At 39.8% G+C, this 22,718-nt stretch overlaps 1 protein-coding gene across 4 annotated transcripts; it reads right to left on the bottom strand.

The window, feature by feature from the left end:
• Positions 1-189: 189 nt before the first annotated feature.
• Positions 190-22,182, bottom strand: LATS1 (large tumor suppressor kinase 1). Of its 4 annotated transcripts, none has more exons than XM_058021372.1 (8): positions 22,145-22,182; positions 17,823-18,328; positions 15,632-15,782; positions 12,286-13,814; positions 6,468-7,050; positions 5,590-5,772; positions 5,262-5,368; positions 190-4,302 (listed from the first exon to the last, which is right to left on the bottom strand). In XM_058021372.1, the coding sequence occupies exons 2-8, from the start codon at positions 18,171-18,173 to the stop codon at positions 3,790-3,792; spliced, it is 3,417 nt and encodes a 1,138-aa protein (XP_057877355.1). In that variant the 5' UTR covers positions 18,174-18,328; positions 22,145-22,182; the 3' UTR covers positions 190-3,789. The 4 variants fall into 4 exon arrangements, with proteins under 4 accessions (XP_057877355.1, XP_057877356.1, XP_057877357.1 ...); XM_058021373.1 differs by having other exon boundaries at positions 12,286-13,811; XM_058021374.1 differs by having other exon boundaries at positions 15,647-15,782.
• Positions 22,183-22,718: the final 536 nt, after the last annotated feature.

Here is a 22,718-nt window from a genome sequence, read left to right as displayed (position 1 = left end):
GTAGCTGGATTGCAGGAATGCAGAGACCTGGCAAGAGGGGATGCCCAGGTCATGGTTGAGACAAGTAAAGAATACTCAAAAAAAAGGTGAATAACTTACTATGGCCATGAGATAATGTGAAATTGTTACGTTTACCAGCTAGACACAGAATAAATGAATGATCCGCTTAAGCAGAATTGTGGGATGGTTTTTAATAGGAGAATCCAAAGGAACTGACAGTCTTATAATACAAAAAGGACATTATATATACATATACACACAGAGTATGTCTATATATATCTATAGAGATATATATATAAATCAGTAAACTTGAATAGTGCCTTTATCATGACCATCTTAAGGCATTCAAAACATTTTACTATGACATTGACCCAATTCATTATCTTTTTTGCTTTGGCTGAAATAAAGCAAACAGATTTAAAGGTCTGATCTGAAACACTCACGACATCTGAAACAAAAGCCTAATAGTATCTTCAGTGACAGCAGCATAATCTAAGAACCCACCCACTGCACTGCCTATCAGCTGAATAATATTAAAAGGAGTCTAAATAAATCATTCCCACTCACAGTTTTTGCAACAGCGGAAGATACATCAGTCTCAAAGAGACTTTCTAGCCATAAATTCTATAGATTCTATGACAAATTGAGGATAGAAAAGATACAGCAAGAGGGCCTGCCCAAGGATAGAATGCCACTGAATAACAAATAGTATTTACAATACAAGTTATAGGGTTATAGAACATTTTATAAATACAATTAATATGTATACAAGGGAACATAAAAGAGAAACTTGTTTTCATGTTTTACAAAGTAAAGGTAACCTGAACTAAAACTTACTGCAGAATTCTACAGCTGCTGGCTGGGAGCCTCTCTTCTCCACTGCCTGTACAAACCAATCCCCATTGTAGGTCACCAGTGAAACACCCATGTTTTAAGCAGCAACTACGAAGAATCTCAACAGACTCTGAATCTATGTATGAAACGTCAAGTTTCAAAACATGGGTAAGGCAGAGTGTGCTGGAGAGTTTGGAGAGTTGTGACAACAATTGTGTGTAACTAACTTTCTCAGAGGAGAACCTGGACTGTAATGAACTGCACTTTTTGCAAGGAAATACATAATACTGCAGCATATAGGTGGTGAAATTCAAACAAGGAACATTGCAACTTCTAACACATGATATTAGAAAATGCCAGAAGCATCTACCAAATTTTAAAGTTGTAAGCACTTGCCGTATTTGTTTAAAAAAGGCAAAAGAGTATTTAAGATTTCAGTACTTGTACATGTCCTTAAAATAATCAATTATTTCCTTTAATAAAAACAATTGGTTTTTCTTTTTAGAATAATGGTGCCTTTGCAGGACACTTATTTATTGTTTTTTAGAATTACTTTTAAACTGCCTAGGATCAGTAATAATATTAAACAGGAATACACCATAGTATAGTGCAGGCAGAGGAGAGATATACTCAGATGAAAAAGCAATTTTAAGAGTCACTTTAATGAATTGATATTATTTTCTCTGCACACTTCAAAAATGGTGAGGCAGGCTTGATTAAATTACCTTTAACCAGCAATATATTACACTTTGCTCCAAGACAAGTAGACCAGTTTTACTGGGATACTTACTATGAAGGAGGATAATCTTTAAAGTTTATTTACATGAAAAGCAATCTTTTTTACATAATATATAAAATGGAGTAGTTATGCACTGCAGCCATTTTACAATAATTAAGCTAAATGAAATTAATCTTAAAAGCTACTCTATTTCAACAGCTGTGGGAAAGGCAGAGCAGTGATTGTTTTATTAAGCTGCAAACTCATTTTCATTATAGTAAGCAACTAACTAACTACTTGTTTGACAAAACAACTTCTCATAACCATCTTCTAACCATTATAAACATTTCAGAGCAGAGGGGTGAACTTCCACAAATATTTTCTTCGGAGCCAAAGTACGTTTAAGAAGCTTCCTCACTGCCAACCTGCTGCAGTTCCCTCAGTTATGTCAATAAAAATCATTTTTGGACCACACCAGAAGCTGGATAGCTCAAATGACCACACTCACAAGAAAGGAAACTCCAAATGACAACCAACAAGCACTTTCTTCAGTGATCAGTATTTAGGACAGCACTAGAGACAGTTGCACTGGCACAAACAAAGACACGGACCGGAGCACAGAAAGACAACAAATGGCCATAAGCAAACACACCAGCCTGGTGAGAAAAGTAAACTGGTAACTGATGTTGGCTGCAAGAACAGCTATGAACACCAGTTTCATGATGTTTAGATAGTTGCAATGGCACAAATAATAATTTAGGAAAGCAGTAATGCTTACATGCATGTTATTAGATTATCCATTGGAATTAAATTCCAATGAAGAAATGTTTCAAAAGACATTAAGTTTACTAAAAATAGTGCATTCTTTTTTTTACCACTGCTTTTATTTTAGGAAAAAGAAGGATAGTGGCAAAACCATAATTCTTTCTGCCTTTCAACACTTAACTCCTGGTCTTGTCTCAGTGAAGCCGCTTAGAGTGATGCTCCCATCCCTGCTCCAGATAACCTCAACAGGCTCAGTACCCTCCATGAGACCCTAAGAGATACCTGAGCATCTACTGCTGGAAATTAGGGAAACTAATGCAGAAGGCACAGTTGTAAGTTCCTAATTCTGTTCTGAACCAGGCTGTGAAAGACAGAGCATTGAAACTGTACTGCCAGCTCAGACAGACCCGTGCACAGCCCTTCTCCTCAGTGCCTGTGTAACCAGGAGCAAACTCTTCCTGCCAAGGCAAATGGGTCACCACAACAAGTCTCAAAAGTCATAATTTAGAATATTTTCCCATTACTATCTCAAATTTATCATAAAGACACTACTCTAAAATTTATTTTTTAAACTAAAAATTCCAACTAAAGCAGCACTGTACACATTTTACAGTTTGGTTGTAGTCAGAAAATTGAACTAGATTTCAGAAAGTGTTGTTTCTAAGGCTTCTTTTCCTCCTACATCTATAGGAGAACTGATGACAAGAGACAATCAAGTTGTTTCTGAGTGAGCAGTCCTGCTTTGAGAGTACCAGTCACATGCTACAGTGTTACTAATATCAAATCCAATTACTATTTAACAAAACACTAGTTCTAATGTTTTATTATCTTACAATCATACTATAGCTAAAACTGACACTTTCTTGTTTCAAAGCTTAGAACTAGGCCACTCCCACAGCAGCTGGAAACATTTCACCAGGTACGTGGCTGTTTTTCCAACACTGTGAATAGTAAGGCTAAATACAGTGAGAAGTGAGGGTAGCAGCCTTTTTTTTTCCTCTTCAGAAATGTATCAGAGAATATTATTAGTGTAAAGTTTTATATTTGGTCAATGCATGGAAAAACTGTGATTAAAAATTCTGAAGCACAGATTTGTTCTCTAAAATTATTCACTAAATGTATAAATAGATACCAGGCATCTTAGGGAAAAAAAATCACTATTTCCTATTTTGAGTACTTAGAGTACAGAGGACCAATATCAATATTCAAGTGATTTAATATTCAAGTGATTTTTTTTAAACCTAACATCAAATCTCTTCTAAATTAAACAATTAACATCACTGGAATAAATTAATTCTCAAGAAGCATTTCCCTGTATTCTAGGGAAACAAAATATACAGAGAGGGAAAGTGAAGAAAAAGAAGTGTGCACATATTTACCCTAGCAATCTTCTTTCAGTTCTCTTAAAGGAAGAGACTTCAAAATCTAAAGCTGCAGAATTGATTATTTCATTTTTGACCTTTATTGCTCTACTAAACATAAACCAGATCACGACTCTGAACTCCTCTACTTGCCTGTTGATCATCATCATCATCTGACTGCTGTTCTGAGTTTTGGGAATTACCATACTCATACTCAATGGGCTTTGGATTGTTGTATGGGTAGCCATTGTCATCAAAAAACCTTCGGAAGGTGAACTCATAAAAAGCATGCTCAGGATGTTTTCCGTTTTTGTACCACCCATTGAGGGTATCATTTCTGTTCCCCTCCTTATCATCATCACTCCACAATTTATCTGGATCAACCGGATCAAAGTTGGATGTGTCCGTGGGATGAGCAATTTTGGGAATGTAGAAAGCAGACTGTCGCCGCAGATCGCTGGAAAAATCAATTGTTTTGAAAAATGGATGAGCTTTTATTTCATCTGCGCCGTTTTTGCCCAGACGATCTTCTGGCCCTCGGCAGAGCTTAATAATGAGGTCAGAGGCCTCGGGAGTCAATTTAGCCTGAGGTGGAATATGAAGTGCAGTTTGCCAGTTGATAACCTTAAAAGCAAAAAGATGTGTTATTTATTTATAATTAAAAAATAAAAGGAAAAATACATTAAAACGACAAAACAAAAGACCACAAAGAAATAATTCAGTATGTCTAAGGTTTTTCACAGTAGAGGGGAAAACATGAAACTGCTCTTTCAGAAAGACAAGAAATATTTTGTCTGGAAATCTGGCAAAATGCAGGCAAAGTTTATTCATGTTCCAAATCTAAACTAGAGTCTGGCACGGAAGACACAGCTATAAACCAACAAAGATACCATAAAATCCAGCACCTGGTACCTGAGATTAGGCACATGGCTTACAATCCTAAAAAGATGAGGCAGATGAGTTTTGAGTTATTTGATGTACTGTAAAGCCTAAGAGATTTCAAGTTAAAAAAACAAAAAAAATCAACACTGCCTATATTTGAGCCACCTGAATGCAATTTTGCAAAAAATGACACCTGCAGAAGACTGCCTTGATGCCTTCTCTGAAACAGTAGGGGCTCAGGAAGGAAAGGACCAAAGGCTCTGAGCTGTCAGTGGCCCTGAGCAGGCAATCATCTGCTGCTCCTCCACTTTCCTATGCTAAACACCTCCAGGTACATCACCAAAGGAAATCCTCTGCAGGCAAACAAGCACGGAAGTCAAGAGGTGAGAAAAGAACACATAAATACTGGAAGAGGGAAGGGAAACAACAACTGGAACAGATACAAACAGTGAAAGGCTGAGATGAGATGCTGTTTTTAGTTTGCATGTTTACTGTACGACCAGGTAAGTTACAAATGTGATTCTAGAAGTTTCTTTATAAATCAAGTGCACCTCCAAAAAAACAAAGTTGAAAATCTTCAGTTTATAACATGCTTGGATAGGCAGTGCCCTCAAACATTACCTTTCTTTTCACTATAAATTAGTAAGACTATGTAAGTTTCAATCCTTTTTCAGACCGTTAATACCAGATTTTAAAGTTACCTTCATTTGTGTTTCCAGTGGCGTCTGTGCCAGGAATGGAGGCTGCCCCACCAGCATCTCAAAGAGAATTACTCCAACACTCCACCAGTCACACAACTGTGTGTAACCTGAAATAAAGTTCAAACAAGGTAGTCAAGCCTTTGTACAGTTTTAATCTTGAATTTCTAAGAACTAAAAAGTTCAGCAGATAATTCAATGTTTAAAATTTCCATATTAACAAATATTTTTTTTTTGTGTTAAAGTATCACATCCTGGGGAGAAGAGAAGCAGGACACCTGAGTAGCAGCCACTCTGCAGTGAGACTGCAGCACAAAAGCACACTCGTTACCTGTCCGTAACAACACTTCAGGTGCAATGTAGTTGGGAGTGCCCACCAGGGAGTGGGCCAGGCAGCGCTGGTGCTGCCGCGCCGCCCTGCGCTCCAGCGGCTTCAGCCGATCCCCACACCTGCAGTTGGCCGGGTCACCCCACTCGCTGCTGAAATCCATACTGTCCTGACGGGCGTGGTCACCTGCCAGGGAGGGACAAGGATGCCAAAACTGAGTATGGTTACTTTAGCTCTTCTCTAGTATGAAATTTGCTTTATCCATTAACATTCTGTGTTACAAGACAGAATCTGTTTCAGTTTCAATACTGAAGCTGAGAGTTAAAACAGAAATCAACATCAAGGTGTTGATTTTTGTTTAGGATATAAAATACTAACCTCTGAGGACACAATTTTTTAAAGCAAATTTTTGACATAACTATGAGGAAATACCAATCTCAATACTTTTCAGATTTTTCCTAACATCACTACATTGTGTGTATAAGGTGTATATTGTTTTAACACTTCCATAAACATAAACCTCTAACATATAAATCGCAAAAAAATTTACAAAATCAGATTTTAAATCTTGATCTTCTCACCAAAGACTGTGTAACAGTCTGGGCTAAGGTATGTAACATTTTGAGAAAAACTAATCAGAAGTAATTTCAATCTTGTTTTTGAAGGTATGTTTTTATTTTTGGAAACTCACATAATCTGTATTTTACCACTCTCAAAACTGTGACTTCTCTTTAACTCCACCTTTTTCTTTAGCTGTTGCTTCAAGTAATCAAGTAGGATTTTGAATAGCCTACTTAAACCTTTTCATAAAGGAAACAGCAGTCATCTTTCTACTCATTTATAATTTAATTCCTTGTAAAGGATACTTGTATCTCTCTTACCGCTCTGGTAGTACTTGGAGTCATGGGTCCACCGAAAGCCAGTACAGAGCCCGAAGTCAGTCAGTTTGATATGACCATCACGGTCTATCAAGATATTGTCAGGTTTAATATCCCTGTGGATGAAGCCCATTTTATGAACACTCTCAACTGCACACGTCAGCTCTGCTGTGTAGAACCGTGCCAGATTTTCTGGGAAGACACCCATTCTAATTAGGAGACTCATCATATCACCTCCTGGAATGTAGTCCATTACAAAGTACAAATTGTCCTTATCTTGGAATGAATAGTACAGTCGAACTACCCATTCATTATCAGCTTCTGCAAGGATATCCCGCTCAGCTTTAACATGAGCAACTTGATTTCTAAGCAAGACATCTTTTTTCCTCAGAGTCTTTGTTGCATATAGAGCATTAGTATCCACCTTCCTTGCTAGGCAAACTTCTCCAAATGCACCAACTCCCAGGGTTTTAATTTTTACAAACATTGACTTGTCCATTTTAGCTCTTCTTAGCCGAATGTAATTTGACTCTTTCTGGCACAACATTTTCCTCATTTGATCCCGGGCCTCTGGTGACAATCCAACCTGTGCAGCAAACAGAGTTAAGTCTGAAGAGTGAACAGTATTCTTAATTCTTGGTGATCTTCTCATAATTAATTACAAGGCTTAGGCAAAGCAAACCAAATACTTATACACAGCACAAGAAATACTACTTAAAGGGATTTGGTTTTGTTTTAATTTACACATTAGAATTCTATAAAAACATATAGGAGTGACAAAAAACTGAAATGTGATAATTTTCAACAGCAAAATGCACAAGGTGCCATGCACCAGGAGGTTCTAGAGAAGGGACTACTACATTCTTAAGAATGGTAATTTACAAATTACTGATAAAAACCACTGCAAATAATATTATCTGAGTAAGAGTGTGCATCAGCTGCCTCCCTGATTCTCTTTACAGCATTAAAGAAAGCCAAGACATGTCTAGGAGCTGTAAGTTGCTGAGGGCTAAGGAGCTGCCATGGGAAAAGCAGACTAACTGGAGCAGAAGTCACTGAACTTCCTGACCATGCTCTAGAATTTCAGCTGCAGGAGGGAGTATGCACTCCCTCTCACTCTCTCACTTCCATGTGTAGCCACCCAAAACAGACCCTACTGGCACTGCTTCCCACTGCTTGCCAACACCTCTGCAACATGCCTGAACCAACTGATATTCCCTCTTATCACACAACACACCCCCTTCTAGCAGGGCTTCACTCACACTCTCACCACTGCTCTCCACTCTGCCTAGGAACCAGCTGAGCAGAGACCCTCCTTCTGAAGTGGCTCACTCCTCCCAACAGAATCTTTTCTTGGCGCCTATCTGCGTGCATATCCCTATCTTGACTGAACATCCCTGCTGTTCCAGCCAATGCCACCAACATTCTGACAGCTGAAACACTCACAGACCACACACAACTCATCACCTACAGCGTGGAAACCCTTATCTACAAGAACCACATTGATCACTCTCATTGTGCTCCAACCTGCGTGCCCCCCCAGTATATTTTTGCTGGTTTCAATTCCCTTAAGAATCCCATTCAATTCTGCTGCCATTTTTCTTGGCAAATTTCACAGCCTGGAATCACAATAATCCTTCTTTGTTTTAATGTGAATAAAATCCATCTTCAATTTTTTAAATTTTTTTCTCTGTGACGCTATCACTACGTAACATGACATTCATTCCTTCTTTTGTTTTCTGACAGCATTTTCAAGTTACTATATGCTACCTTTCTCACAGCATCCCAATTATTTTATCTGCCTACCTGGCCTGAAATCACCATCCCACACCAATGATTTCCAAGTTCAACCTATAGCATACTTCCTTATTTTTTCATGGACATGTTGATCATAAATTCAAACATGGCCACACTGAGCCCCTGCAGACATCTCAACTGTACTCAAGCACTATTCTAAAAGCTTTCCATTTCTTACTGTAACATGTTACTGATTCTTGATACCAAGTCTTGCTGCTTCCATCTCTTTAAAGCTTCAAATATGTGAGATACTGTCGGCATAGCAGTATTCAGAACCATCAATAGGACTAAGTAACTAGTTTAGGCCTGTATAGACCGTATGTTAATAGATGACTTTGGCCTTGCCTGACTTCCAACACACCTTGAAACAAAATATAAGAGATGCGACTGACAAAAAAGGCAAAAAAATTCAATTAGATATCATTCAGTATCTTAAAAATGCTTTCACAAGTTACTATATGCCACCTATTAAAGAAAATACTGTTAGAAAACATAAAACTTCTTACAGGCATCATAGCAAAAATGGATCCAAAGGAGATGCAATTAGGAAAAGGCATACAATATGCTCATCTACCCAAATGAATTTCACAAGTTATACAAATTTGGTAGGACTGAAATGGGGAAGACTGTCTCAAATTTGAGACAAAATTTTTTGTAGACATCAGATAGACAGTAGTTAGGACTGGTTAGCTGCAGTTTCAAGACTGGTGTGGGTAATAGGTTCAACTGCATGTTTTGAATCAAAAAATTGTCTTATTGTAGGAACATGCGCGTACTGTCTTCCAAGACAGAAGCATTCTCCGCTCTCGGCCTGTTGTCTCTGCCCGGTGAGGCGCAGGATGGCCTTGGGACAGCCCGCGCTCCAAAGGACGAGTGCACTCTTCAGATTTTTCGGTCTTCAATATTGTTTATTAATTCTTATCTCTAAAGTCGTCTCCCAGCCTGACAGAGGTCTGCCCAGCAAGACAGCCATGGGCACACTGACCTCCCACTGGGCGGTCGTCTATTTTTATGCTAAAAACTACGTATAAGATATTTACCTTTACCTTCCAATACCTTTTACCCTTATTAACAAGTGCAGATTTAGTGTGAACCAATCTCAAAGTGCCAGCATCACCATCAAAGATGGATGACAAGAAGAAGAGAAGGACAGGGCACGCCCTAACTCCTCCATCTTGCCTCCTAAGAACCCCCCTGTACCAAAATCCCAAAACCTGTGTTTTCACCCTGTCAATAATCAATTCCTTCACCACTTATCCCCAAGTGATCCTCTTGTCCTCATATAGGTGGCACATCCCGTGCAGGGTCAAAATCCAACCACCAAGCACTTCTGGCAACATTCCAGGATTTCTGAGCCCCCCCAAGGGTTACCTTGGCAACTCTGGACATCAGGAGTGATGTGCTGAGTTCCCACAAAACATCTGAAGTTTTCCACAAATGAACAGACTTAAGGCACACTTCAACACAGAAGGAAGGATTTTTTTAAGACTTATAAATGCCAAGAAGACAGCTGAAGACCTGAGCCTGGTAAAGTTCAGACAATGGTAGGTCACCTTCTTAAGGCCCACCTGAATCCTAAAGCTCCTGAACCCCACCCATCACCAACAAAACTGGCAAAGAATAAAACCTACATAGCAACACTCCCTAGGAGTGAGAGTCAATACAGTGATTAATCACTGCAAGACATACAAAGAGTGTCCAAACCCCTGGTTTTGGAAAGCTTTGCTTTCTTCTACCTGCTCTCTAGCTCTTGCATCTGAACCGTTTTATAGTAAAAAAAAGTAGCCCAAGTACTGCAATTTGTCATCTCTTCCCTCAACCCACCTTCATTTTTCCCTGTCATCCACTAAACCAAATGTTAACTACAAACTTTCTGTCTGAATTGTTGTATTTTCCCTAGAACTCTCCTCAGTTTCAGCATTTACCAAAAATTACCAAACTGTCAGCTGCACAAACCTTTCTGCACATGTAGCTCCAATTATTTCACGAAGATGTCAGACATCAACACTTTCCTGACTGGCTCTCTATCATCACACAGTTTGCTCTCATTCTGCTTCCTTCTCATCTTGCTGTGCCTTAAAGGACGACTTAAGCTTCTCTTTGCAGGAAAGACACCTATTGTAACTCTTGGCCAAACTCACACATCTAAATTAAACACTTTTGAGACCACTGAGGTCCTAGGAGACCTGACACCATAGAAATATGTCACATATGCTAGAAATACAGCATCTGGTATTTTCACAGGTGCATTCTGAGGTTTTTTCTTTCAAAATTCAAAGGGCAGAAAAGAAGGGATTCAATACTTGCTTAATCTTCTTAAAACTTTCTGAAAATAAATAATTTCCCTTTCTCCTTCTCATGAAGGCCCAAAATATACTTTAGTGTTATGGCATTCCTCTCCTGTGTGCTTATGAAAAAGGTCTGCTGCAGCACAATAACCCATCTTCCACCCTTCAACCTGTAATTAAACATCCCAGCTTTAAATCCAGCATAAATTATTAAAACTCTAGCATTAATATTATAAATATTATAAAACACCCCTACTAAGGTGCTTTAAAAGCACAAGAAAAATATCAAGAAAAGTTATATCAGTGCTTTTATATAAGTAATACTTATTCTGAGATGCTACAGAACACAACACAGTAAGAAGGGAAAGTGAAGTTTGCAAATCAACATTAATTATAATCTTACATTTAAGTACTCAAAAATAGCCAAAATAAATTCATGCTTATTTTGATGCAGGGTTGCATGCAAAGCCCTCTAAAAAGAGATCATGCTATTCTTAAGAAACACTGTTGCTTCAGAATCTTACTTGTCTACACAGGGATGGAGGCTACAGAGTTCAGGAAAGCTTCCCACACCTTAACAGTTTAAATCAGCTGTTAGTGAAGTGAAAAAGGAAAGAGAAAAGACTAAGAATAAAGATCTAGTAAGAGTTCCAGGATGAAATCTTGCTAACATTTACATATTTGTGATTAAGCAAACACTTACAAAAGACTACAGCTTACAGTAAGAATTTTCAAAGAGTAAGAAAAAACAGATTAAAAAAACAGCAAGAAAGTGGTATAAGCCAAATACATACTCTCATAGAATAAATAAAAAAGAACATCATACTTATGTCAAACTTTCAACTACAATCATTAGGAAATATATTTGTGTGACTCATCTCAATTTCACCTTTCTGCAAATCTTAATTTTACTACCTCTCACTGTTTTCTCTTTTGAAATTATATATGTTTGTCAGCTCCAGTTTTTACCCTTTTGATTTGGTTTAACAGAACACTGAAATACTAGAAAATAGACCTGCCTGACTCCATGCAGGCACAAAAAAGTTGATTTTGCATGTATTTGTTTTATAATTATGCCCTTCAATTGCGCTTGTTTAAAATACATTTACAGTGCAGATTACAAAATAATTAGACAAAAGATACCATCTCTTTCATTCTAAAAGAACCAAAACTAACCTTTAATTTCTTTTTTTCATTTGAACTTTAAAAAACTATCTGTACTGGTAACAAACTGCAGAATGTAAAAAATATCACTGTGTGCATATCTATATAAGAACACTAGCTAGCCTGGAACTTGTCCCCAGTTTGCTTGTACCTTCAGTACTTATTTTAAAAAAAGTTAAGTATTTTTATAAATCATTAAATATTGCCTATAACTCAAAAATCAGGATTAAATAGAACCCATAACAAAAAGCTATGAGCCATGTAGCTACATCTCAGTTCATGTAACAATTGTTTTGCTTCTGCCACCTTACTGTATGCAGGCCATACAAATTACCTTTAGATATCCAAAAAAACTTACTTAAAAATCAATTTCTAAGAAGAAAATTAAATATATAAACAAGACAAAGAAGAAACTTGTCACATCTCAAATACAAAGATTAAAAACAGATTTCAATACTAAAGTTCTAAATATTCTACTTATGTGTACTATTTAATTCTACAATTAAGACATATCCTATAAAAGTAATACAAGAACAGTTCAGTTATAGATTCAGAAAGAAGGAAGAGTTTACCCGCATCATTTCATTCTCTAGCTGTTTTTTCCGGTGCAAACGTTGCTGGTGTGACTTGAGTATATTCTCCACATGCTGCTCCATGAAGAATTTAAAGGCTTGAGGGGAATAACTCTGAATGCGAGACTCTCTTCTTTCTTCATCTTTCTTGTTTTTTCTAACAGGAACAGGTGAGGTTGTAATTTGCTTCTTTTCTTTATCTGTTGAATCAACACATTCGTAATTCTTTTCATTCTCATCCTCCCTGGCTAAAGGAGGTGGCTCCTCCTTGCTGAGCTTGGGTCCTGCCTCATACAGATTGACAGAAGGGTTCTGATGTAACAAGTGTTTGGGGTAAGGTGGTGGGGGACCCTGGTAATTTGGAGCTTCCACAACAGGAGGCATAACTGCCATATTGGTAGAGGGACTGTCGGAGAAGGGAATGGTCTGAACGGTTTGCACGGGCTGCGGCATCCAGGAAGGGTGAGTGGGGGCCAGGGCAGTCTGCAGCTCTGGTTTCAACACGCGCATGCTTTTCACTGGCTGCTGAATGGGAGCGGGCGTTATGGCTGTCACCGTGGTGGCCGAAGGCTGCGAGCTGCCCGAGTGGCTCTGCCTGCTGCCGTGATGGTTGTTGAAGGAGTTGGAGCGCACGGGAATACTGGGCTGCCACGCGGGCATGTCGTGCCCATTGCCCGGCGACGCCTGCGGCTGCACGGGGGAAGGCTGAGACCAGGATGCAGGTATTCCAGCCACACTGGTGTTGTAGAGCTCCAGGTTGTGACTGTTTCTGTTTGGCACCATTATTGCCTGAGGAATATTCCCATTGGTGTATGCCGAAGGAGGAGCAGATCCTCCTGCCTGCATCTGTAGTGCTGTGGGACTCTGCCTGTTGGTTGGATTCATTGGATATGGGGGTGGCTGGCGACTCACCGAATTTCCAGACACCACATTCTGGTGAACTATGAATTCTGCCTGACAATTGCCATTTTGCATTCCAGCTCTTCCTGAGGGAAAACTAAATTTGCTGTTGGCAGAACTCTGCATGATTATCGGTTGCCTGCCAATGGGGACAGCACTCATGCCTCTCTGCCCCTGTGCGGATGAATTCATAGGAGGAGGATTCATAGGTGGAGGTGGATAACCATCCTGCCATGCTCCTGGTGGCACTGGAGAAATACGGGAGATCACATACTCCATGTTTCCAGAGTACCGCTTCGTTTGAGAATTTGGCTCCCAGGAAGGAGGTGGAGGAGTAGTTCCCCTTGGAGGGGGTGTCTGGCCCCGAGGAGGTGGAGGAGGAGGTGTGACACTCCGTATCTGCGGCAGAGGTGGGGGATTCACTCTTTGTCCATTGGCAGGATGGGCCTGAGCAAACGCCGCAATGCCAGATCCAGATAACGGCCTTCCGACATCAGGCTGCGAGCTGGGACTTTCCGAGCGATAAACCACACCCTCTGCCAGGGAAGGGCCGTGCCGCTGAGGAACCAGGGACTCCTTAGAACCCTTCCAGCTCTGCTTGCGGTTCACCGACTGCTGCACAGCCCCTGCTTCCACAAGAAGAAAACACAGCATTTACATTGCTGGAAATTATTCCTATTGACTGCTTTGAATATTTTGTTCTTCTGTGTTAATTACTACAGAAACAGGACTTGAATTCGCTGACACAATATAATCCACTGTACTTCATATGAAAACTTTTAATATACAGCACTGCATGCTAATATGCTCAGTGTTCATATAACAGGGAAAAAACCCCTCACATTGAAACTATAAAACTATAATACCAGAAAGTGATTTTTCAGAAATCACTTTTCTGAAAATGTATTTTGCTTCAGTAAAAATGTAAAATTTAATTGAAAAAAATGGTAACGTGCAAAATTATTAGTCACACAATGTATTTTTAATCATGAGTACAAGAAACTCTCAGAATGTTCAGCACAAATGCAATAAAAAGTAATAGCATGGAAAAATATGTTATGTTGCTATGTTCCAATTAACATTTGCAAAACACTTAGTGTTCTTAAATTAAACTGAATGCTGTAAAATCAAGGCTTGCACCCTTATATGCATACAGATCATTCAGACTTGTTATATTCCCATAAGACAGAATCTGACTAAGTACTTTAAAATTAAAAGTTGGATCTTTTTGAGTAGAAGTGTTGTAGATAGAGAGGCAAAAATTAAAACTGTATGAATGCAAAATTTACAGAGCAAAACCCTGCTATATATTTACTTTGCAGATGCTATTTTGCATCATATAAACAAAATATACAAGGATCTGATGGTGCAGGCAGTCTTACTGTGGTTTTTATAATGCTAACACTAAAATATGTGTAAACACATGCAGTACTTTAATTGCTGAAAATCACCCTGTCCTCACTTAAAGAACATGTTAATTACTCTATTTTTGCAGGTAACAATGAAAACGATGTCTAAATGGTGGAATTTACCTATGAACTTCATACAAGCACCAACTAATCCTGCTTAACAGACTAAAGGAAAATGACACTGTTCTTTGCAACTCCTGACTAATTTTTCCTCCTATCTATATTGTTGATTTAAAATCTAACTCCAGTGCTAGCAGCTCAGCACCCAACTTTAGTCTAATCAAAGTTCAGCATTTCTGCTGCGCTTTAAGTTACTCTTTTTTTAGGTGTATGCTACTAAAAAGGCATCAAGTCATATTAAAAAAATATGCTATCATCTGTTCAGAAAGCAATAATAGCAAGTGGAAAAATTCTGACTCTGCTAATAAAGACACAGTCCCTCTTCTAACATCTCTTAAGAACATTGAGCGTGCCTTAAAAACTATAGAAACAAAAGCTGGAACAAAGCAGGAAATTAAGCAGAGAGGGATCCTGAAACATCACATCCTAAAATACAAATACCATAGTTATATCATATATAAATACACACATAGAAAAATACATACACAAAAATACACATACAGAATGCTGTTGTGTGGGAGTGAGTGTGAAGAAAGACAAAAAATTTAAAGAAGAATTCAATGCTCAGCACTTATTTCTAAGTGGTGCCTGACACAAAACAAAACACAGGCACCACATCAGCAAGGTAACAGAAACTACCAAAATGAGATCTGAATACCATTCCTTGTATAAAATGTTTTGCACAGTAATAAAACCATGCAGTTATAAAATCATGCTTAAGAAACTCAAGTCAAACGGGCCTATCTCTCAGAAGGATTACATCAGATCTGTAAAATGCTGTTTTTTAAAGGCAAAAAAACCCCTGTATCTCAGCATTTCTGTTCTACTGTGGGCACATGAAGGCAAAATTTACTATATTCTGTGTTTCAGCTATAAGAATACTCAGTGAGTTACTGAGTCACCATGGATACACCTACCTGGTGGTTTCATACCTGCGTTTACAGGTCTTGCTGCTGCTGCAACCATCTGTTCCCGACGAGGATCCTGGTAGCTCATTTTACTTATAAATTCAATGGCAGCCTCTATACTACGGTTGTTAGTTTGTCTGAGAGCTTGTATAACCATATCCTAAAGAGAAAATTATATACAAAAAATTATTTATAAAAAAATACCAAAAATCATGGTTATTTAGCCAAATATCCTCCACTAATTTCACCAAAGTAATTTTACAAATATTGATTTCTCTCAAGTGTTTTAGAACTACTTTTAAAATGTCTTCTCCAGAAGAGATCATCCAAAATAGTACTGCAATCTGGATGTTCAGAAGAAAAGTTAACCAGTTTAAGCACTGCAGTCTGATGTAAATCATGTTATCTAGATAGAACAGTGTGGTCATACAACCCTTAAAAAAGGATTTTATAATAAAAAGCCTATACAATAAAGTTGTCACAATCTTTAGGGACTAGCTGATGTTAGAAAAAGCAGACATAACATTTTCAGCTCAAAAATCTGGTCACCTATGTGATATGAAGCAGTCAATGTCTTAAAGAATATCACCATACACAGAACATATAAGGATTTAACTTGAACCATAGTAAGCAAAAGCAAAATTTTCTGTAAGATATTTAGGATAAAAAACCCCAAATGCAATGAATAGCAACCTACCCTGATTATTATACATATATATATGTATGTATCTGTATACACACACCTGATACTTATTGATTTCTATCTGTTCCACTTCACCCCTTAATGCTAACTACTACCTGAGAGGTGGGGAGAAATAACAAGAACATTTGTTGATATTTCATTTTGAAAAAAAATTCAATACATTTTGAATCTTCTTGACCAAGAAAAATGCTTTCCTACTTCAGCTGTATCTGTTCCTAGGGACACACGTGGATCAGTGCCATATGGCCTATTGTGGCAACACAACTGTAGGTTAACACATGGCAGAAAGGGCTTATGCTGGCACTGTGCCTGAAAAAAGCCCCATATAATCACAAGTGTCATGGGAATTTGCAGTTGTATCCAAGAACAAAGGGTAGAAGCAAAAGGCTTCAAGATACAAAGGATCCAACAAAAATACCAACTTAAGCTACCTTTCTAATTTATTGTCCAGCCACATACCACAACCTTCAGTCTGCAAAACCAGCTGCAGGTTCAAATCTGTAAAAACGGAGCTGCGAACCAATCTACTTTGGAAAAACGAATGCACACCCCTCCTTGCCCCAAAATCCCACACAACAACAGCAACAAAACTCCCTCAACCTCAGCAACGAATCACAAAGCTGGAGCAAATGATTACAAAAATCATTTATCATTATAAAATCCTTCCATTCTTCCTGACACACAGTCTGGACTGTGTATTTGATCAAGTAAAAGGAACATGAAAAGTCACTATCAGTACTTGGCACTGGGATGGTGCTGAAGAAAAGCCAGTTGGTAGTTTTGGAGAAGCTCACTCGTGGTAGGGGTAGATCTCTGTAAATATCAAAGCATCACAGACAGCAGAACTCATGAGCTGGTCACTATTGCAAGCAGTGCACGCCTGAAAAGTTAATCCCTGTTGTGGTACTGTGCCTTTTTCCTTTGGCAAGATGAGTGGTTTGCTAGCTCTTTTTAAACATGCTTTTGTACCCAGGTTTACAAAGAAGGCATGAAAATAAGTGTGATTTATGTGATGTGCAGGTCTCAGTAAAAACACAGGAGATGTTAAGTGTATTCATTTTTCCTTCCTGGAAATCACATTTCAGATTATTTTCCAAAATAATTGGTATTGCCTTTCAATTTACAATCGCCATGTTTTATCAACCTATTTTAACTGAGCACAACCCAAAATTACTTTGAGTATCACAGGCAAAATCCATGTTCTAGAGAGTCCAGTTCTCTCTGCCTAAAACTATATAAATAATTAAAACAACCTACCACATAAGAACAATCTGGACAAGATGCTTAAAAAAACAAAGCCAAGTCTCTCTAAATCCTTCTAGTCCTCTTTAACACCCCCCACTATTACCAGTTTCATGTCTTAATCAGAAAGCTACCAGATTTTGAAGCTTTTTGCTTATCATGCTGTTCAAACATTCTCTGACCAACACCCCCTCCAACATGCACTAATAGCCTATAGCTAGCAGAACACCAAATCCTTAAAATAAAACACTTCACCTCATCAAAGCCAGCAGCTTGCAAATCTTGCAGCATCTGTCGATTAACTTCTGATGTTCCTTTGACAGCTGAGGTTGCTTCATTTGCAAAAGGCAGAAGTGAGTTTCTTATCTCCTGCAAAACCTTGTGATATGTTACAAATTTAGGGGGATTTCGGCCTTGTCTAGGATCTTCAGGTAACATTTTGCCCATGCTGTGATCAGCTTTAGCAGCATCTGAGGGTTTAGGCAAATTCCTGAGGCTCTCTCGTATTTCCTGTAGCATCTGCTGGCTGCTGCCAGTATAATTACTGGCAGGAAAAGTTTTAGGCCTCATTTGTCTATAACCTTCTGGCTTCTCACTTCTCTTCATGAAAACATGTATATATGCAACCTCCACCAAGGACTCGCACACACCAGAATTCAAGGAAGACTGGCTGATGTCAGAACTTGTGAAAGCAGCGGCTCTTCGCTTGGAAACCTTGGTTCCTGAAGTGCTGGAGTTTGTCACAACCCAAAACTGCTATTCTGTTAACAAAACAAAACAAATCACATTTAACAGAGCAGTAAAAAAAATCACAGTGTAGCACTGGAGTAGCGAAACATTCACACGCAGCAATGCCTTTAGATACTGTAAGCATGCGAAGTGAATTCTTCAGGTAGTCTTTACTCAAACTAATTTACACACCATGTTGGGTTTTAACTGTCTGTTAACAACTAATGTTTTAGGTGCCTCAAGTCTACACAGTCCTGAATTGCAAAGCATGTGGGCATAGTAAAGAGCTCTGAGTGGCGGGCAAAGCTTGCAAGAGCAGATAAGAACCACTAGTGCGTGCCAGCACTGCTTCTTTGCCTGCCCCCTCTCCTGCGTCCATTTGTCACCTATGTTCTCCCCATCAACACCTTTGTAGCCAAAGAGCCAACTCTGCTGCCCAGTCAGCCAGGATACAGATCAAATAACCTTGCTGTTCAATGATTCTGACATCCAGCTCCAGCAAAAGATGGGAGTGAGAAGTACACCAGTAAGAGCATTTAATTACAGCGATTTTATCCGTTCTCTAGCAGTCACATTTGCTAAAACTAAACATTTGCCTGGCTCATCACATGCAACTTTATGACTTCTTGTATCATCTGCTACTTGCATCTGTTTAAGGGTTCACATTCTGAGGCTTTCACAGTCTCTTAGCTCAAGTCTCCTTGAACCAGGCTTCATCAATAGTCAAGTAATTTTTACATTTATTTTACATAAGGGAAAATGAGAGCAGGAAAAGAAACAAAGAAAATTTTGATCAGATTTTTTTTTTACTGTAAAATTGTTTAACAACTCAAGCATCAAATTCACTGAGAGCATAGCTATGACATTTGGTAAGGGAAACAGAATTTTCTGCCAAAAGCCAAATAAAAAACGTTTGCATTTTGAAGGCGCTGACTCATCAGGGAAAGAGCCCCGTGTCTGCAGAGAACTCAAATCTCTGTGTTCAGGCTGGGCACTAATTATTACTGCAACTGCATGGCAAAGGATAAAGCAACCTCAGTGAAACACAAGAAACTGCAGAGCATTTTCCTCTTCAGAGTATCATGAAATTCAACTTTGTCAGTCTCTACTGAGGAAGATCAGTTACTAAGACAGTGCAAGATAAACTAAATGTTTCAGCTCTGTCTTTTCTTCAAAAGCAACAAAAATGTTGAAGCCCAACTCACAGCTCCTTTACTACTGTGTTGCTAAGCGTTTCTCATTGTAGACATAAATTAAACAAGAATCCAAATTTTACACAGTCTACAAAAAAGTCACTCTTTCTTCATTCAGGCTTCATTTCTGTAATACTTGCACTGTCACAAACCAATTAGTGATTCAGCAAATGAGGAAAAATATGACAAGTTAATAGGAAAAAGAATTCCCTGGAACACATGCAAATTATATGAATTAAATACTCGTGCTATCCATATATGAATAAAATCTGAAAGCTGGGAAGTAATACATAAATGAGGACTGCAAAAAGAAACACTTAAGGGATATCCACTTAATCCCATTCTCCTTGGAGAACCATTTTAAAAATAACAGAAGTTTTCTTATGAAACTTGCTAAATCTTAAGGGGTATAACTGCATTCACAATCCTTCTTTGCACTGTGATAGCTTTGAAACCTTAAATGAATGTAGTTGGGTAATTATATGTTTAATACAGTCTGATAGCATATAGTTCTTCAGTGAAATTTTGCCCAAAGTATTAAGAAATCCAGAAATCAGCAGCAAGTACAGTATGAGAGCAATTAAAATGTAATTTCATTTTGGCCACTTTCAAAATAATTTTCCAAGCATGCGGTATTTAAGACCACATTGAAAATACTTTTTCCAAAGAAAACTTTTTCCAAAGAAAATGAAGTAAGAACTTGACAAAATACCCCTACTTATGTTTTTAACAAATTCCAAAGGCCTGGAATTCAGGAGAAAATGGGTTTTGCACCTACATATTTTACAAATTTCATCTGGTATGGCAGCATTCACTTCATGGTTACACCTCGGGTAGTTGGAATAGGTAAATCTAACACCCCCTAAGAGAAATCAAGGTTAAATTAACAGGAGAACAAAATCATAAATCAGCAGCACTCTTGGAAAATAAAGCTGCACTCTAAATTTTTAGCAGCAGTTTAGGTTTAGGAGTGTAAACCATCCAGTCCACTTATCTCCCAGCACTTACCACAGACAGTGTAACTGTTTGTAAGGCCACACAGCATAAACCAAGCTAAGGAACCTACCCAAATAAGTAACTTTTTTCTGGTGGGTTGTTCCTTTTGGCAGCACTGAGGGGTACCAGCATGTACATGTTAAACTAAGTCTTAATTCTTAGAAAACAAATTAAATTAGTCCTCCAGAAAACACTAATTACTACAGCTCACCTTGCTTTAAATATGAATCTCAAAATTCACAAAATTCACTTCTGCTTATATACACTGGCACACATTTTAAAGGAAGGGAGTGTTGACTGCTGAGTAGGAAATAGATCTCAACTTTGTACTTCTAACTACCAAACACCAACTGTATCCATGGGAACTGATGTCTATTCCCTCCTGTAGTTTTGTGTCCTTAAATAATCTGTTTGTTAATGCAGCTGTTTTTGCTGATTAAATTCTCTTCCCTAAAGGAGTTGAACAAAATAATGTTTCACCTCTATTCAAAGTATAGGAATACAGTATTTGCTTTTACAGGTCAAACTGTAAGGGGAAAAAAAAGCCCACCTCATTTTTTTTTTTTACATTATAATCACAAAAGATTGGACTTATATAAATAAGAGCTCGAATGAAAGCTCAGAAGTGTTCAAGGCCAGGCCTGATGAGGCTTGGAACAACCTGGTCTAGTGGCAGGGAGCTGGAACTGGATTATCTCTAAGGTCCCTGCCAACCCAAACCAGTCTGTGATGCTCTGAATGGCAACATGCAACTGTCAATGACTCCCATGATTTTCTGAGGGAAAAAAATACACAGCTTTTAAATCTAACTTTAAAATTCCTTATAAAAATACTTTCAATGCCCGTATTTCCAACTGAGTAGTGAACATCGCATATCGATGTATCATGGTACCCTCCCTCATGTATCTATTCTAACAGCTCATTTTATACATGATCACAATGCTTCACTGTTAGAGATAAAGAAACTAACAGAGACTTCACAAGTCATAAAATTAGGTTTGTAGGGACTTGGTTCAGACCAACTAAAGGAGGCTTTTCTTTCAGGTAACAAGTCATTGAGCTGCAACAGCAATTTCCCAAAGGATGCATTTCTAATGCTAAAAGTTTTCATAGGATGAGGAGAAAACTGGACCCTGAAATCAGCACATAAGCACAACTACATATGGTCAGAGAAGCCAGAGCTGGAAAGAACCAGAGGCCAGCTGAACACGAGGAACGTTGTGCATTCGCTCGGTTTGCTTCCATTCTTACGCTCTGCTATCTCCTTTAGCAGGATACAGCTCCTCTCCGTACACATACACGTATTCCCGGGAGCAGCAGGAGTAATTCCAGACGCACCTCGGAGCGATCTCCAGGGCTCACAACTGCAGGGCAGCCACAGCCCCGCTGCACTGCTCGGGCCGGCACGGATCGCTGCAGGACAGCGGGACCCGGCCTCCCGGGACACGCAGGCCAGGAGGGTTTCACGGCCGGGCGGAGTATCCCGAACGTGCCCCGCTGGGACACCTGCGCTTCTGTCGCCTCGCCGGCCCCAGGCCGTGACCTGAGGTGGCTCCTGCCCCGGTTGTGTCCCGCAGCGGGCCCAGGACGCCGGGCCGAGCCGGAGCGGGCCCGTTACCGCCCCGACCCCCCTCCGGCCCCGCGCACGGCGGACTCTACCTGAGGCGAGAAGGCGGCGGCGGCAGCGCCCCGGGCGCTCGGAGCTCGGCCCCGCCCGCACGGCGCCGACCGGCCGCGGCCCTTCCCTTCCTTCCTCCGCCCCTCGGCGATGCCGGCAGCGCCCGCTCGGTCCCTCCGCCAGCGCCCGCCGCCGCCTCGGGCCGTTCAGTTCGGCGCCGCCATTTTGTCAGTGTCCCCGCCGCGGAGCCGCCCGGATATGGGCAGATCCCGGCCTGCCTCGCGCGGCTCCTGCCGCTCCCGGATGAGCGGCGGCGGCTCCCGCCCGCCCCGGCGGGGAGCGGCAGCGCCCTGTAACCCCTGCGCGCCCGGGCCGGGCGGCCACACCGCACTGCACAGCACTGCTCGGCACGGAACTGCGCTGCCGGACACGGCTGGCTTCTCCCGGCCCAGTGCCGGGCACCACGGACAAATTCCCATTTTCTGATTTTCCGATTTTCTTTTTTTTTTTTTTTTTTTTGGGGGGGGGGGATAGAAAGCTCCGCTGAGCCTCGTGTTTCAGCTGATGCCCGAAGGATGGACTCGTTACAGACCAACAGGAAGGAAAACCCACCGG

The sequence above is a fragment of the Melospiza georgiana genome, chromosome 3 (genome assembly GCF_028018845.1).
Source record: "Melospiza georgiana isolate bMelGeo1 chromosome 3, bMelGeo1.pri, whole genome shotgun sequence".
Lineage (NCBI taxonomy): Eukaryota > Metazoa > Chordata > Aves > Passeriformes > Passerellidae > Melospiza > Melospiza georgiana.
This window is presented reverse-complemented; position numbering and strand designations above follow the sequence as displayed.

What these genes read in the sequence shown, in the direction of transcription:
- LATS1 (XM_058021372.1), bottom strand. Translation starts at nt 18,173, where the DNA reads ATGAAGAGAAGTGAGAAGCCAGAAGGTTATAGACAAATGAGGCCTAAA. An exon ending in TAGAGAATGAAATGATGCGG is followed by an intron (nt 7,051 to 12,285) that starts GTAAACTCTTCC and finishes TTTGCTGCACAG; the next exon opens with GTTGGATTGTCACCAGAGGC. An exon ending in CTCCAAGTACTACCAGAGCG is followed by an intron (nt 5,773 to 6,467) that starts GTAAGAGAGATA and finishes CCTCCCTGGCAG; the next exon opens with GTGACCACGCCCGTCAGGAC.